Raw genomic sequence first — 16,772 nt, 5'->3', positions numbered from 1 at the left:
CCTGTGTGATCATGAGGTGTTGATGAGATCAGGCATCAAAAAACAAAAAAATCATATAATTGTGAATGAGGGGGAGTGTGGAGTGGGGACCCAAAGCCCATCTGTAGGCAACTGGACACCTCCCTACAAAAGGGTCAAAGGGAGGAGACGAGTCAGTCAGGGTGCAGTATAACACCAAGGAAACATACAACTTTCCTCTAGTTCTTTAATGCTTCCTCTCCGACTATCATGAACCCAATTCTACGTTACAAACCTGGCTAGACCAGAGGATGTATGCTAGTGCAGATAAGAGCTGGAAACACAGGGAATCCAGGACAGATAAATCCCTCAGGACCAATAATGAGAGTAGCGATACCAGAAGGGTAAGGGGAAGGTGGAGGAGATAGGGGGACCTGATCACAAGGATCCACATATAACCCCCTCCGTGGGGGATGGACAACACAAAAGTGGGTAAAGGGAGACATTGGACAGTGTAAGACATGGAAAAACAATAATAATTTATAAACTCTCAAGGGTTTGTGAGGGTGGGGGGAAGGTGGGAAAATGAGGAGCTGATACCAAGGGCTCAAGTAAAAGCAAATGTTTTGAGAATGATGGTGACAACAAATGTACAAATATACTTGACACAATGGGTGGATGTATAGATTGTGATAAGGGTTGTATGAGCCCCCCGATAAAATGATTTAAAAAAAAGAAAACAAAGCCAAAAATATTAAAAACTGAAATAATTATATATCAGATAAGTTGTAGATAAATGTAAGGTGTCACATTTTAACCTAACTAACTGCAGTACTCCACTAGAGTAACCCACCCTATAGCTACTCTAACAGAGGACTCTCTCTCTCCAGCAGATCCAAAGCCAGAAATCGACCCCTGTGCCTCCCGCCTGCTGACTCTGCCCTGTCAGCAGTTCCTCAGCCAACACGAGCTTCAGTTCTTCCCAGAACATCACCTCCATCCTGGGGGGTCCAGTCTAGGGCATCAGAAGCTGCCGGAGCAGCAGGAGTCTCCTCAGAGCTGCAGGGGTGAGAACACAGAAGGTCGGGAGAGAGAAGACTTCGCCACGTACTTGTGGGAGAGGACAGGAAAGAGAGAAATTTCAAGGAGATTTTCCATCCCACCCCAGAGACAGCCAGCAAGTCCCAGAGAATGCAGCACAGTGGTAGGAATAGGGCCCAACTCAGCCCCGAGGGTGAGCTCTGTGGGAACAGACATGGGGTTGAAGGAATTAGAGACCTCAAGATTTGGAGCAGTCACCTCTGGAGAGGATGGACCAGACTGTGGCCTGGAATCAGAGCTCATCACAAACCAGAGGCCCCTTTTTCTGGAGAAGCCCTATGTTTGTAGTGAGTGTGGGCGAGGCTTTAAGCGTAGGTCAGATATCATCAGGCACTACAGGACACATACAGGAGAGAAACCTTACATGTGCCTGGAGTGTGGGCGATACTTTAATGTCAAGTCAAATCTCATCAAACACCAGAAGACCCACTTAAATGAGAAGCCTTATGTTTGCAGTGAGTGTGGCCGGAACTTTAGCCAGAAATCATGCCTCTATGTACACCAGCGGTTACACTCAGGGGAGAAACCGTATGTGTGCAACGAGTGCGGGCGAAGCTTTACCCAGAAATCAGGCCTCTATGGGCATCAGAGGACCCACTCAGGGGAGAAGCCGTATGTGTGCCAGGAGTGTGGGCGAGGCTTCACCAAGAAATCAACCCTCCGTGTGCACCAGATGGCACACTCAGGGTTGGAGCAGATACATGTGTGCAAGGAGTGTGGGCAGGGCTTTACCAAGAAGTCAGCCCTTTATGTCCATCGGCTGGATCACGCGGGGGAGAAGCCACATGTATGTACGGAGTGTGGGCGAGGGTTTTACCATAAGTCCATTCTCATCAGACACCAGAGGTCGCACTCAGGGGAGAGACCGTACGTGTGCCTGGAGTGTGGGAAAGGCTTCACTCAGAAGTTAGGCCTGCGCAAGCACCAGAGGACGCACTCCGGGGAGAAGCCATTTGTGTGCCTGGAGTGCGGGCGAGGCTTTATTGATAAGTCATCCTGCATCAGACACCAGCGGACACACTCAGGAGAGAGACCGTACGTGTGCCTGGAGTGCGGGCGAGGCTTTACCCGCAAGTTAGGCCTCTTCATGCACCAGAAGACACACTCAGGGGAGAAACCTCACGTGTGTCTGGAGTGTGGCCGGGGCTTCGGAAACATGAGAGGCCTCCGCAAACATGAGAGGACGCACTCAGAGGAGAAGCCACACGTGTGCCCGGAGTGTGGGCGAGGCTTTATCGATAAGTCATCTTTTAACAGGCACCAGAGGACGCACTCTGGGGAGAAGCCTTACGTGTGCCTGGAGTGTGGGCGAGGCTTTATCGATAAGTCATCCTTTAACAGGCACCAGAGGACACACTCTGGAGAGAAACCTTACATGTGCCTGGAGTGTGGGCGAGGCTTTGGCTCCAAGTCAAACGTCCTCAAACACCAGAGGACACACTTGAGGGAGAAGCCATATGTGGGCAAAGCTGTCGTGACAAGTCACCCGTCACCAGACACCAGAGGACCCGCTCAGGATAAAAGCTTTACATGCGTCTGGAGTGTGGACGAGGCTGTCCCCCAAAGTGAGTGAGGCCACGTCTGCAGCCAGGGACACGCTTAGGGGACAAGCAAGCTTGTGTAAGGAGTGTGGGCGAGGCTTTCACTGGAGGCAGGCTTCCTTGTGCACACAAGGACACACTACAGAGAGAAACCCGACTTGGGCCTGGAGTGTGGATGAGACTTTACCCAGAAGTCAGTTCTGCCAGTCATATGCACCAGAGGAAACATCCAGGGGGAGGGGCCACATGTGTGCCTGGTGTGTGGATGACTCTTTAAAAATACTTGAAGACATGACTCACATGAGAAGCCATATGTTTGCAGTGAGTGTGGCCTAGGTGTTAGCGAGAAATCACACCTTTTTATGCAGCAGGTGGGTACATTCAGGGGAGAAGCCACATGTTTGTATGAAGCTTGGGCAAGGCTTTAATCGGAAGTCAACTTTTTTGAGACATGAAGGGATGCACTCAGGGGACAGACCTTCAGTGTGCCGGGAGTGTAGGCAAGACATTAGCCAGAAATCAGACTTCTGGGGAGAAGCCATGTGTGCGTAAGCGTTGTCAGTGAGGCCTTAGCTGGGAACATGTCCTCCTTATGCACCGGCGGACTTGAGAGAATTCCCATGTTTTCCGTGAGGATGTGAAGCTACAGCCACAAACCAACTCTCATCTGATACCAGGAAACACATTTAGATGAGGTGTCAGCCAGAAGTCAGGTCTCCCCCACCAGAGGTGAAGCCCCTCAGGGGAGAAGCCACATGTGTGCAAGGAGTGTGGGCAAGGCCTTTAGCTGTAAGTCAAAGCTTATCAAACATCAGAAGACTCTCAGATGAAAAGCCTTCTGTTTGTAGTGAGCGTGGCCATTGCTTTAACTGTAAATCACACTGCCTCACCCACCAGAGGACTCAGAAGAGAAGCTCTGTATGGGAAGGGAGAATGGGCAGCAGTTTGGGAAAAGATCACATGTCATTGATAGAAAAGAGCTTTGTTTTTGGAGGGAGTAGCAGTATGTGGACAGGGAGAATGGGAGGTGCTTTAGCAATAAGGCCTCCTCTTGGACCAGAAGGCACACTCAGGGAGAGAAGCTGTGGGGCAGCGTCTGTGGATGACACTTCCACTGTCTATGAACTAGTTGCAGAAAACAACATTCTGCCACCACAAGTCACTGGTTTACCCACCTTGGAGAGAGTTTCAGAAGACTCCTGACCGCCCGTACTTTGTATGAAGGTGAAGATATCACTAGATGGGTTTTCTCTCATTTCAGAACCAAATGAAATAGAAAATTGTGTTTTATTTAAGCGTCCTCAGAATAGTCGACTTAGGAATTTCCACAGGCGATTCAATTTCCCTGTGCTTCGGTGGTCTTTTGTTGTGGTCAAATCTTTCTGTGCAAAGCCACCACTCGAGCATATTCATCTGTCTGACTGCTGGTAGGGAACACTGAGTTGGCCCTGACTCAGCCACCTTCTGTAGACCTGGACAGAAGAGCGGCCTGGTCCAGTGCCGTCCTCTCAGCCTTGACTGTGCTGGCGCCCACGACTGCAGTGCCTGTCAGTCCATGGCATTGAAGGGCTTCCTCTGTTTTGCCGATCCTCTGCCAAACATGATGTTCTTTTCTCGCGACGGCTCTCGATAGCATGTCGAAAGTACGTAAGATAGTCTTGCCATCCGTGCTTGGAAGGAGCATTCTGGTTGAACTTCCTGGAGAGCTTTGTTCTTCTGGCCAACCGTGGTACTTTCAGTATGCCTTGCCAACCCCGTACCTCCGTTGCATCAGTTCTTCAGTCGTATTCAATATCTAGCTTTCACAGGCATGTGAGGGATTCTCTCGTTCCTCTTGAAACCTTGAGTGAGGTTTCACGTGAGCATAATGACGTAATTTGTCATTCCCGTTCTTCTCAATGTAATTCATTGTCATGACCCACACAGTCAAGTATCTTTGCATAGTCAATAAAACACAAATATCTTAATATTCTTTGCTTTCAACCAAGATCCATCTGATGTCAACAGTGATCTCCCACATGCTGTGTCCTCTTTTAAATCAGTTCCTTGTCAATGTATTACTGGCGCTATTTTTGAATATCGTCAATGAAGTTTTACTTGTATGTGATAGTCATGATATTATGCAAGAATCTGGCATTGTTATGTCACCTGTTATGTGGAATGGGCACAAGTATGGATCTTGTCCAGTCAGTTGACCAGGTGGCTGTCTTCCAGACTTCTTGGCGTAGACGAGTGAGTGCTTCCAGGCTTCCTCAGCTTGTGGGACCGTGTCCGTTGCGATTCTGACGGTTCCTGGAACCTTATTTTTCTCTTAGTTCTTCAGTACAGCTTGGGCTTCTTCGTCCCTCAGTACTATGGGTTCATGCTACCTTTAGAAGTGGTTGAACCGTAACAGATCGTTTGCTTGGATGACTGTATCCCTTCCATCTTCTGTGATGCTTCCTGCATCGTTCACTATTTTGTCCACTGTTAGGTGCCATTGAGCTGATTCCGGCCGGCCCGTAGTGACCCTGTCCACAATAGACCAAAACCCTGCCTGGTTCTGTGCGTCCTCACAATCGTTCCGATGCTTGAGCCGTTGTTGTGGTCACTGTCAATCCATCTTGTCGAGCGCATTCTTCTTTTCCACTGCCCTCCTTTCCCAAGCTCGTCTTTCTCCAGGGACGGGGCGTTCTTGACAACATGTCCAAGGCAAGTAAGAGGAAGCCTCCCCAACCTTGACTCTAAGGAGCACTCTGGCCCTACTTCAAAGACAGATTGGCTTGTCCTTTTAGCAGTCCAGGATACTTTATATATTCTTCACTAGCACCACAATTCAAAAGCATCGATTCTTACTCAATGTCCAAATTTTACATGCACATGAGGCTCTTGAAAATAACTTGGGCTAGACCCACCTTAGTTGTCAAAGTAACTTCCTTGCTTTTTCAATACTCTGCAGAGGTCTTGTGCAGCAGATTCTCCCAATGCAACACATTGTTTGATCTCTTGATTGCTGCTTCTATGAGCACTGGTTGTGGATCTAAGCAAGATGAAATCCTTGACAACTGCCATCTTTTCTCCGTTGATCATGATGCTATCCATTGGTCCAGTTGGGAGTCTTCACATTGAGGTGTAATCCTTGATCTTCATCAGCAAGGGCTTCAAGTTCTCACTTTCAGCAAGCAAGGTTGTGTCACCTGCATGTCACAGGTTGTTAAGCTTTCCTTCGATCCCGATGGCTCATTCAGTATATAATCCAGCTTCTCTTAGGACTTTTTTCAGCGTAAGTATGAATAAGTATGGTGAGAGGCTATAGCCTACCTGCACATCTTTTTTTTATTTTGAACCCTGCGCTATGCCCTTGTTCTGTTCTCACAATTTCCTTGTGATCCATGTTCAAGTTCCACATGAGCACTGCACAGTCTTCTGGAATTCCCATCCTTCTCAAGGATATCCATAATTTTGATCCACAGAGTCGAATGCTTTGTCCATAGAACTCTTCCATATTGCAACTTGTGTCTTGAAGGGTTTTTTTTTTGCTTTCAATTATTTATCTTGAGATATTCTGAACATGTTCTTTATTTTTGACTTTCTAACTCCAGGACTTTGCATAGTTAATTGGGATACTCTGCTTCTTGTTCTTGATCTATCCTTTGAAAATTTTTATTCAGATATTTTACTTCATCAATTCTTTTTTTTTTTAAATCATTTTATCAGGGGCTCATACAACTCTTAACACAATCCATACATACATCAGTTGTGTAAAGTGCATTTGTACATTCCTTGCCCTCATCATTCTCAAAACATTTCCTCTCCACTTAAGCCCCCGGCATTAGGTCTTCATTTTTCCCTCCCCGCTTCCCCCTCCCTCATGAGCCCTTGATAGTTTATAGATTATTATTCTGTCACTTCACCAATTCTTTAGGTGCTTTATGCTCAAGAGCAACTTTCAGAGTTTCTTCTGACGTCCATTTTCGTTCTTTCTTAGGTGTCCTTGTGTTTCCTTCATGTATAACATTGTTGATGTAATCCCACAGCTCACAGAATGAAGGGATGGCAACAGCGTTACATAACAGGCAAACTGCTGAGAATCACCCCTCACAAGTTGGCACATAATCTACCATTGTCAAGTTGGCACCTGGGTAGAGGTGATATTTACACATCGTTCAAGTAACTGCTTTGAGACAGCCTTGCCATACTGCCTCCATTGTTTTTCACTGCAAGGACCTGGCCCTTTAGCCATGACCCTTTCTGGTGGTCCACTGGAATCAAGGCTGACTAGTTACTTATGACAATTGTGCGTCTTGGCTCTAACCTCTGTGTCCTGGGGCAATAACTATTCACTGCAGAGTGTTTCCCTATGCTCCAGCTAATTTGTCCAGCTGGAATTTTCCAGGTCCACAGAATGGATATCAGACACCGAGAAGCAGAAAATCAAATCAACAGCTGAAAACTTCGGACTTCTATCTAATACAGGCCAATAGATATTAAAGGCTAAAAAGTTGAATGGTGAATTTAGGACTAGAAAAATAAATTGGACAGTTCTTAGCACATTAGTAGTATTTTAAAGTCGTGGCAATGGATAAAATTAATCTATTCAACAAATACTTATTAGCCCATATTTTGTGCTAAGCATTTTTCTGGGCATTGTAGCTGTAGGCAATATAGAAAGACAAATCCTTACTGTCGGGGGGTGGGGCAGGGTGGTGGTGGAGAGGAATAAAATAAACAAGTCCAGTTGACCTATAGCACCCAGTTGATAAGAGTAGACCTGCTCTAGGGGGTTTCCATGGTTGTAATCTTTATGGAAGGATACTGCCGCGCAGTCTGGCTTATAGCGACCCTATAGGCAGAGTAGAACTGGCCCTGTGGGTTTCCAAGACTATTTGCAGGAGTAGAAAGCCTCATCTGTGTAGCCACTGGTAGTTTTGAACTACTGACCTTGGGGTTAGCCCAGTGTGTTAACTCACTATGTGGCCAGGGCTCTGCTAACAAAGAAAATTAAGGATTGGGGCTTAGAGGGGTGGGAAGCTTGTTTTAGCAGGACAACTATGAGACTCTTTGTTGAGAAAATATTTGAATTTAAGTCTTGAGCTAGGGATATATATACTGAGGGAAGAGACAGTTGGCAGAGTTAATTCCAGCTAGGGTGGACCTGTCTTAGCTCATGTAGGACGTGGTGGGCCAGCCCAGCAACTGAGGAGTTAGGGGAAGCTATCACCCTCTAGTCTGAAGATAGAAAAGGTCCACTATCATGATACTCAAGCTATCAGTGTTTACGTTTTATTCATGGCCTCAGTATCAAGCAAAAAGACAAGCCCTACCATAAGTTTTGCTATGAAGTTAGGATGCTGTTAAAGAGATGTGTAAGATGTATGTTAGCCAGCTGTTGGAGCAAGCTTATTCCATAGGGACATTTGCAATAAAATGCTATGCCTCATTGTCCGTCATATGAAAATGTAGTTTCCGTCTCAGATGTAAGCTGGGCATTGACACTTGGTTTTCCCTGACAGATGGTGTGTGAGGCTGGGTTCTTTAGAGAAGCAAACCAGCGACACAGAGGAATCTAAAGAAATTTATAACAAGTGGCACACACAATTCTAGAAGTGGGCAAGTTCAGTCAGGTTCAAGTCCTTAGGTAAGCTGGAGGCTTTACCTGACTCATGTATCTCCTAGGTCTGTTGGAACCTGGAAGCAGGAAGGCAGGCTAGTGGAGGCAGAGGCAGATATCTCTCATATCAGCATGTCAGGTTCATAGCTCCCTAGTCGAATGAATCCAAGGTCAGTGGGCAATATGGTGGGCTATTGGCCGAAGTCCACCATTAGAGCCGGTGCGTTTGAACCGCCAACCTTGTGGTTAGCAGCTCAATCTACTACACCAAGGCTCCTGGAGTGTCACTAGAGTTCCTTTAGCAGTACTTAGATGGAAATAAATGTGAAGGGAGGAAATAAATTAGGGATAGGAGTTCAGGTGGATGGGAAGGTTGTAGTTTTAACAGGATGGCCAGGGAAGTCCTTGTGTCGGAAAATGTTATTGTAAATCTTGAAGGGCATGAACTGTGTACATCAATCCGGGGAAGAGGTAACAGAGTAGGTCCAGCTGGTATTCCAGTGCCCTAGCGTCATGCAAGACTTGGGCCATCCCAACAAGTGAGCAGTTAGGGGAAGTTAATAGCCTCTATCTAGTCTCTAGGCTTTTAATTCCCCTAAATAGTTTCAGTTTTAGAATCCCACAGGGGCAGTTCTAATCTGTCCTATAGGATTGCTGTGAGTCAGATTGACTCAGCGGCAGTGAGCGAATGTGTTAGTCTGGGTAGACTAGAGAAACAAATCCATGGACACGTGTATAAGAAAGAGATTTATGTACAAGAACAATTGAACATTGAGAAAACATCCCAGCTCAGTCCAGATCAAGTACATAAATCCGATATTAGCCTATATTTCTGATATCAATCTATAAAGTCCTCTTTAGACTCACAAAATACATGCAATGACGCCAAATGCAAAAGACACAGGCCAGTGGGTAGGAAGTCTTTGGGTCCAGTGGTTTGTTAGCATCTCAGTGCTGGCAGGGGTCTCTGGCTTCTCCAGCTTCCAAGGTCTGGTTGCGTCCATGTAGCTTGTCTTCTGCAATGTCTCCCAGGGAGTAGCAGAGAGAGAAAGAGTGAGTGTGTCTTCCGCTTCCAAGGAGGAAGTAACAATTCTCAGAAGGCCATGCCCACACAGAAGTCTCATTGGCTATCTCCAGATTGACAGCCTAGACTCAATCCCTACATTCTTAATCCTTAAATTGACACCAGATTAGGTGACTGCCACAGTGAGTCTCTCAGAGGATACAGAGGGTCCACAATTTTTGGAAGAGTTCAGAATGACTATCCTATGATGTTCAGGCTGTCAGTGCTTTCTGTTTTATATGTGGCCTGAGTATCAAGCAAAAAGACAAGTTGTGTTAGTCTGGGTTGACTAGAGAAACAAATCCAGACACACTCATATGAGTGTGAGAGAGAACTTTATTTTTTTTTTGAGAGAGAACTTTATATCAAAGAGTAGTTGTATATTAAAACAGCCCAGTCCAAGTCCATAAGTCTGATACTAGCCCATAAATCTGAAACCAGTCTATAAATTCCTTTTCAGATTCAGTGAACACATGCAATGACACCAAGTGCAGGAAGATCACAGGCCAGTGGGTAGACAGTCTTGTGGATCCAGTAGCGGTGGAAGCATCTTAGTGCTGGTGAGGGTCTCCACGTGGCTCCTCCAGCTCCAAGGCTCTGGCTGCCATCAGCATAGCTCCATGTGGCTTGTCAATAGGAATGTCTCGCAGGGAGGCAAAGCTGAGAGTGTGTGTCCCCACTCCAGGGAGAAAGAGGAGTTCCCAGAATCCTCAGAAGGCCATGCCCACAGAGAGGCCTCATTGGCTATGGCCTGATTGACAGGCTAGACTCCACCTCTTCACTCAAGTTGATAGATTACGTAACTGCCAAAGGAGCCCTGCCAGTATAATTTATTATTAACGTATGATGCTATTAAAGAGATGCATAAAATGTACATTAGCAAACTAAGCAGAACAGTTCCACTGGAGCATTTGAGACAGACTGTTGTATCTCACTGACATTCATGACAATGTAGGCTTCTCAAAGTTGAAAATTAGGCACCAAACGAGGGTTTTGCATAGGGAGTCCGGATCCATGAGTTGTAGTGTGAGGCAGTTTGGTGTCTTAGAGGACAGCGTGCGTGCTTCAATGCACTGTACCACCTGCCAACGCTGGTCCTCTTAGGTGGTGACCGTGCAGGAAGAGGCACTGCTGGCACCACTTCTGCTGCCACAGGCATCATTGCAGGGTCTGCAACCCAGTGTCCACCTGAATGTGCAGACCAACCGCCAGCTCGGGGGCAAGGGCAGCCCTTCCTGATGGGGAATCCTGAAGGAGATTTCTGAGGCTGGATTCATTCTCTCGAGAAGCAGAGAGCAGACGAGAAAGAGAGCTTGATATCAAGGGGGGTGGGGGGGTTCCTGCAGTTGTGGACGCTGGGAAGTCCCACGTGCACGCTGGCGTCAAACGTCAGGCTCTCTCTCTCTCTGGCAGCCAAGGAAATTCTTACAACAAATTAGCTGCTTACATCAGATTACATCATGGAGGTGAGCTGCATTATGTTCTATGAGATCACAAAACAGGGAAGGCTACATCACCACAAAATTGCCAAACCATTGAGAATGAGGCCCTGACAAGTGGACACACACAGCTGCACCCCTTGTCCACATGACACCTGCACATTGCTCCGTGAATGACTCAGGACCTCTACAGAGAGACACTTTGGAGTCACTTTGTGGGAGAAACACGAGGCTTTCTACTCCGGTAAAGAGTCTTAGAAACTCACAGGGAGATGTCAGACAGGACAAGATATGACAAAATAATTTATAAATTATCAAGGGCTCATGAGGGAGGAGGGAGGGGAAAAATGAGGACCTAATGCCAGGGCTTAAGTGGAGAGGAAATGTTTTGAGAATGATGAGGGCAATGAATGTACAAATGTGCTTTACACAATTGATGTATGTATGGATAGTGATAAGAGTTGTATGAGCCCCCAATAAAACGATTAAAAAAAACCCACAGGGACAGTTCTACCCTGTCCTATGAGTCGGCATCAACTTGATGGCAGTGACTTAGTTGTGGCCATTTGGGAAAGATCAAGTGTAGTGCCAGTTCTTATCAGTTTAGTTTCGGACACACCCATTATCTGAGGACAATAATTAAAGTTGTCAGCTCTCTTAGGATTAAACCTTAACAACTTGCTGCCTATTTTGGCTACACGTCTTTGATGACAGTCTGATACAAGTTCTAGTCCCCTTTAATCTGTCTTTTCACCTCTCTTGTCTTTCGCAGAGCAGAAGTTTTAGTTTTAAGAAAGTCAATTTATGCTCCCCCCTTTTATTGTTCACATATTTTGTGTTGTCTATAAAGTTATTACCAAAGGGAGAGAAAATACCAGGAAAACTTCCATCAGCTATGCGCGTGTTGTCTATAAAGTTATTACACACACACACACACATTTTTCTTGTGAATTGGGTAAAGGTTTACAAAGCATATCATCAGTCTTATATTCAATAATTCATGCACATTTTGTTTCATCTCATTCATCGAATCCCCTCACCGCAATTCACTTACCCATGAGCCTTCGTTGTTTCCTGTTTCCATTCTTCCTTTATTACTAACCCTTCTGAACTTTGTTCTCAGGTAAATACTTCCCTTTCGACCTCAGGTTGATTATTCTAAGGTGTGCACACTTCCCTAATGCTATTAAGACCCTTATAGACCTATCAGTTGTTTGACTGAAAGTTGTGCCACAGGGAAGAGTTCAGTTTCAGACTAAAGAATGGAGTTTCACTTAACCCATCCCTTCCAGGGCAAGTCAAGTCACGGTGGCAAGGGAACATACATGTTTGGAGAAGACGTTCACATTTCTGTGGGGAAAACTCAAAGGGAGAATAAACCTGGTACTAGGTTCCTAATTAGACACTTTAACCTAGTTTCTTTCTATCCCCTGGTAACCCACGTCTTGTGCTATAAGATACTGGAATTTTAGACTGTCCTTTCAAGGCACAACATCCTGCATAGGCCACACCAGCGGGACTCCATTTGGAAATCCCATTAAGTGAACTGGGCTTTACACCAAGCTCACCTGCAGCCCTTGGACTTAGGCTGGAACTCCCCAGTGTGAGGAGAAGATGACCACTGTCCCGAGGCTATAGAATTCATGGTACTTGGACTTGATTCTAATCTCGTTTTGAGGATGTCCAATGAATGGTGGCCCAGGACCATCATATATTTACTATTTTAATGCCCTCTGTGGTTCTGCCTTTGTGAATGGCTGCTATTGAAAATTCGGCCATATCACCAATCCCGTTAGTGTAAATAGTGCCCAGCCACTTAAGAATTTAAGCTGTGCAAATTAACAATTCATGTGATGTGGTGTGGAGCTCACCTATACTTGTATAATTTCCTTTTCTCAAAAGTGTGTCAAATTCCCTACCAATGGATAAATTAAGGACACTATCAATAGAATTACTTAATGCTTCAGGGGGATGATTGACAATGGTTTCAATCATGTAACAATAAGGAGGCCTCTAAAGTGAACCAGAGACATAGTTTATATCATAGATATATGAATGGATTTTGGGCTTGCATTTAATTCTAACCTCAATCTAAGAACAATTATGAGGGAATTCCCCTAAAAAAACCCCAGAATTGCACTGGGCAGAGCAGAGCTTTTGTAGTATGCATTTTTCCCTCTAGGAAAGCATCGAGTAACTTGCTCTGAGTTAGTGCACCCACTGGCATCTCCTGGGAAGGATCTCTCTGGTCACAGTGAATTTTTTTGTAAAAGTTGTTTTGCTGGAACTTCATTTCCTGTGATGGCCAATTTAAGAGAGCAGCATGCATCTGTGAAATGTTTCTTGCTCGTGAAAAATGTCACAGAAACTTGTGATGTTGAACACAGCTTACAAGGACAGCCCTATGGGAAAAACTCAAGTGTATGAGTGGTTTTCTCGTTTAAAAAAAGGTGAAATGTCGATTGATGACAAACCTCATTCTGGACATCTGTCAACTTCCCAAACGGACAAGACTGTCAACTTGTAGTGCATCAGGAGTTCGTTCCACCAGGTCAGACTGTTAATTAAGCTTTCTATTTAGAGGTTCTGAAAAGATTGCATAACAGTATGTGACAAAAAAGGCCTGGTTTAGGGTGCAGGGTAGCAATGATGAAACATACAACTTTCCTCTAGTTCTTCAATGCTTTCTCCCCCAACTATCATCCCAGTTCTATCTTACAAATCCAGCTAGACCAGAGGATGTGCACTGGTAAAGTTAGGAACTGGAAACAGGGAATCCAGGACAGATGAACCCTTCAGGACCAGTGGTGAGAGTGGCGATACTGAGAGGGTGAAGGGAAGGTAGGGTAGAAAGGGGGAACTGATTATAAGTGGGAAGGACAACAGAAAAGTGGGTGAAGGGAGACCTCAGACAGTGTAAGACATGACAAAATAATAATAATTTATAAATTATCAAGGCTTCACAAGGGAGTGAGTGGCAGGGAGGGGAAAAAATGAGTACCAAGGGCTCAAGTAGAAAGAAAATGTTTTGAGAATGATGAGGGCAACAATTGTACAAATGTGCTCGACACAATGGATGGATGTATGGATTGTGATAAGAGTTGTGTGAGCCCCCAATAAAATGATTTTTTAAAAAGGCTTGATTTGTGGCAGGTGGGGGAAATGGTTTTGCCACCACAGCAATGTGCCAGCTCATGCAACCATCTCAGTGTGCCAGCTTTTGGCTAAAAACAGCATGCCTCTATTGCTCCATGCACCTTACTCACCTGACCTCCCTCCATGTGACATCTTTTTGTTTCCACAAATGAAGAGGGACATGAAAGGACAGAGATTTGACAACATAGAAGATGTGAAGAAAAAACGAGGGAGGTGCTGTGAGCCATCCAAACAGATGAGTTTGAAAAATGTTTTCAAGAATGGAATCGCCAATTTGACAAATGTATTAATGTAATAGAGAGTACTTTGAAGGTGCTAAGGTTTTGTTTAAAAAAATGAAATACATAGCTTTGGGGAACAAATTCCTTTTTTAGGGGGATACCCCTCTTATTCTGTGTCATTACATAAGTAATAGTATCCCATTAAACGCTCCATAAATATGGTTCTTCCCCGCGGACCCCCCCCCACACCCCCCCACCCCCCCGCCCTTCTGCCTCTCTCTGCCCCTGGCCCCTGGCTCCAGCCCTGGCCTCCTTCAAAGTCTTATCTTTAGGTTTGAAAACCACTTTTCCTTTGTTTTTTCCTTCTAATGATGGTGTCATTAACTATTTGTATTTGTAAGTTTGACTAACCTTGTTAAGCATAGTATTTTCTAGTTTTGCCCATGTCTTTAAGAGGGTCACCATTGCTTTTATTAATGCATCATATCTATGTGTATGAATGTACCAGAGTTTGTTTATCCATTCCTCTATACTCAGAGTTTTTTTATTGTTTCCACCTTTTTTGCTATTATGGAGATTGATGCAATAAACCTACGTGTCCATATGTCCGCTCATGTTGTATTCTTTATTTTTTTAGGGTACATATCCAGACGGGGAAGATTTTTAGCTTCTCTGGGCTCCTCCTCTCCAGCACATGCTACTCAGCAGCAGGGCTTGGCCCTGGGGTTCAATGGCAGCAGAAGCAATCCATTTGTGACACCTGACTGCCCTTCCCAAAGAGTTTCCACTACATTCCACTTGTTTGGGGCACTGCCCACCTAGACATGACTAACATAGCTCAGGCCACCGCTGAAACTCATGCCTAGACTGGTTCAGTCTGACACCATGTGTGTCAGCTCAAGTAGAAAAAGTAAAAGATTGTTTGAAACATGCCAGCACCACCATCCCTGAGTAACAGACTCACTGTTCCCAAATCCAGGTCAATGTAGGGCGGAATATTCTTCTTGATGAGGGGAGACTTTGACGAGTCTCCCCACCCTACAAATTAGGTGAATGCAATGGCCTGTTCACAAGCTACACGGGATTTTAAGGCTTGTTGCAAAGGTGACTCCACTTTACACATTGTCCTTTGTTCAGTCCACAAAAGCCCTCTCCTCACGACTATTCAGACAAGCAAAACCTCAGCTTAGCAACTGGAGAGTCCTGAAGGGGTGGGGCATGATGACCCGCCTTGTTTGACTGCCTATAAGGCACAGGTGGTAATACGTACTCCTGATGACCATGGTCGCACAGGAGACAGCAGGGCACGAGCTGGTGGGTTCCTGATGACCCCAGACACACAGTGCAGAGGAGGGGAAGACCCCACTGGATCACACCGTGACAGAACAGGGGAAGACTCTGGTGTGCTCATGACCCCTCATTCCAGGGTCCCTGGGCTCTGACACTGTGATGTCCCCAAGATCGTGACTATTTGACGAGGTCAGCCACTCAGAACACCTGCCCCTACCCACTGATGGCCAGCAGCAAATCTTCTCAACCAACATGTGGATACAGTCCACGTCGAGGGGCAGGTCTGCCCAGACCACATGGAAGCAAACTAAGAGGGAAAGAGGGAGAGAACAGCATCCTGGCCCACCAAGCTTCAAGGATGACATTCCCGCTCTGAGCAGCTACTGCACAGAGGTCCATAGGGTCGGCCTCACACGGTATCCCACAGTGCTACGGGGGACAACACTGGAGACACAGTGCGGGAATTGTGCCTGGTATGACACCCGCCTACTCCTCCTCCAACCAGGACGTATCATGAAGGGAGAGCAACAGAGCAGCAAGGGGAGCAAACCAATAAAGTCCCCAAGGAATTCTGAAAACAGACTTCGGACTTGGGGGCCAGGGCTTGGCACTGCATCAGACCTGGTCAGAAAACATTCATGAGGGTCAGCAGACAGACCTGGAACTATTCCTAGGCTATTTTTTCCTCTTTTTTTTTTTTTTAATGTCTATCTATAGAAGATAGGATAAACAATCCTGCGGAGAAAACAATGGGACCGATGGTTCCAGGGGAACAGGGGAGAGGAGGAGGTGGGGGAAAAGGAGGGGGAAGCCAAGCCCAGGGACAAGGGAACAAGAGATTTAAAATTGATGGCAAGGAAGGCATAGAATGCCTGGTGGGAATCAGTCAAGTGCAGTGGAGCTGAGAGGAATTACTGAGAGCCAAATGAAGGTCGAATATGATCGTGGGACAGGAGGAAAGTAAAAGAAATAGAGGAAAGAAAAAGGAAATAGAGGAAAGAACTAGGAGGCAAGAGGTTATTGATTCAAGCTGTTTGGGAGCCACCAACTGGTGAGCTTCTTAGCCTCAGGTTTACTGACCTAATCACGTATTCATTCCAATTTCTGTCAACTTCACCCCAGTTCTTTCAGTGCTGGTGTAAACTTCTCACCAGCACCTCTATGTGTGCCCTGATCCTGGGACATTGGTTTGAATGTGTAGACCTTACAGACTTGAAGAGTGGAGTGGCGGTGGGTGGTTTGAACAGAGAAATTAACTCCAGGCTACATCTATTACTGTTCTTAGAGCCCAAACAAGTCAATTTAAGTCAGCTGGCCTTTCTTGGGTCCCTAAAAACATATGTGTTTTTGAGCTATAGCACTCCTTAGAGACTGTGGTCCAGCCTTCTCTTTACAGATGAGGAAATGATTACT

At 45.7% G+C, this 16,772-nt stretch overlaps 1 protein-coding gene across 1 annotated transcript in view; it reads left to right on the top strand.

Moving 5' to 3' along the window:
• The window catches only part of LOC101643243 (zinc finger protein 343-like), a 22,231-nt gene extending 18,341 nt beyond the window's left edge, over positions 1-3,890 (top strand). Inside the window, exon 6 of the mRNA XM_045295317.1 lies at positions 852-3,890. Coding sequence (XP_045151252.1) covers positions 852-2,632 — 1,781 coding nt within the window. The 3' untranslated portion in view covers positions 2,633-3,890. The remainder of the gene's footprint in view (positions 1-851) is intronic.
• Positions 3,891-16,772: the final 12,882 nt, after the last annotated feature.

The sequence above is a fragment of the Echinops telfairi genome, unplaced genomic scaffold, assembly GCF_000313985.2.
Source record: "Echinops telfairi isolate 266 unplaced genomic scaffold, ASM31398v2 ScPeMD7_5592;HRSCAF=6446, whole genome shotgun sequence".
In the NCBI taxonomy this organism is placed as follows: Eukaryota; Metazoa; Chordata; class Mammalia; order Afrosoricida; family Tenrecidae; genus Echinops; species Echinops telfairi.
Note: the sequence above shows the minus strand (reverse complement) of the source record. Positions and strands in the feature narration are given on the sequence as shown.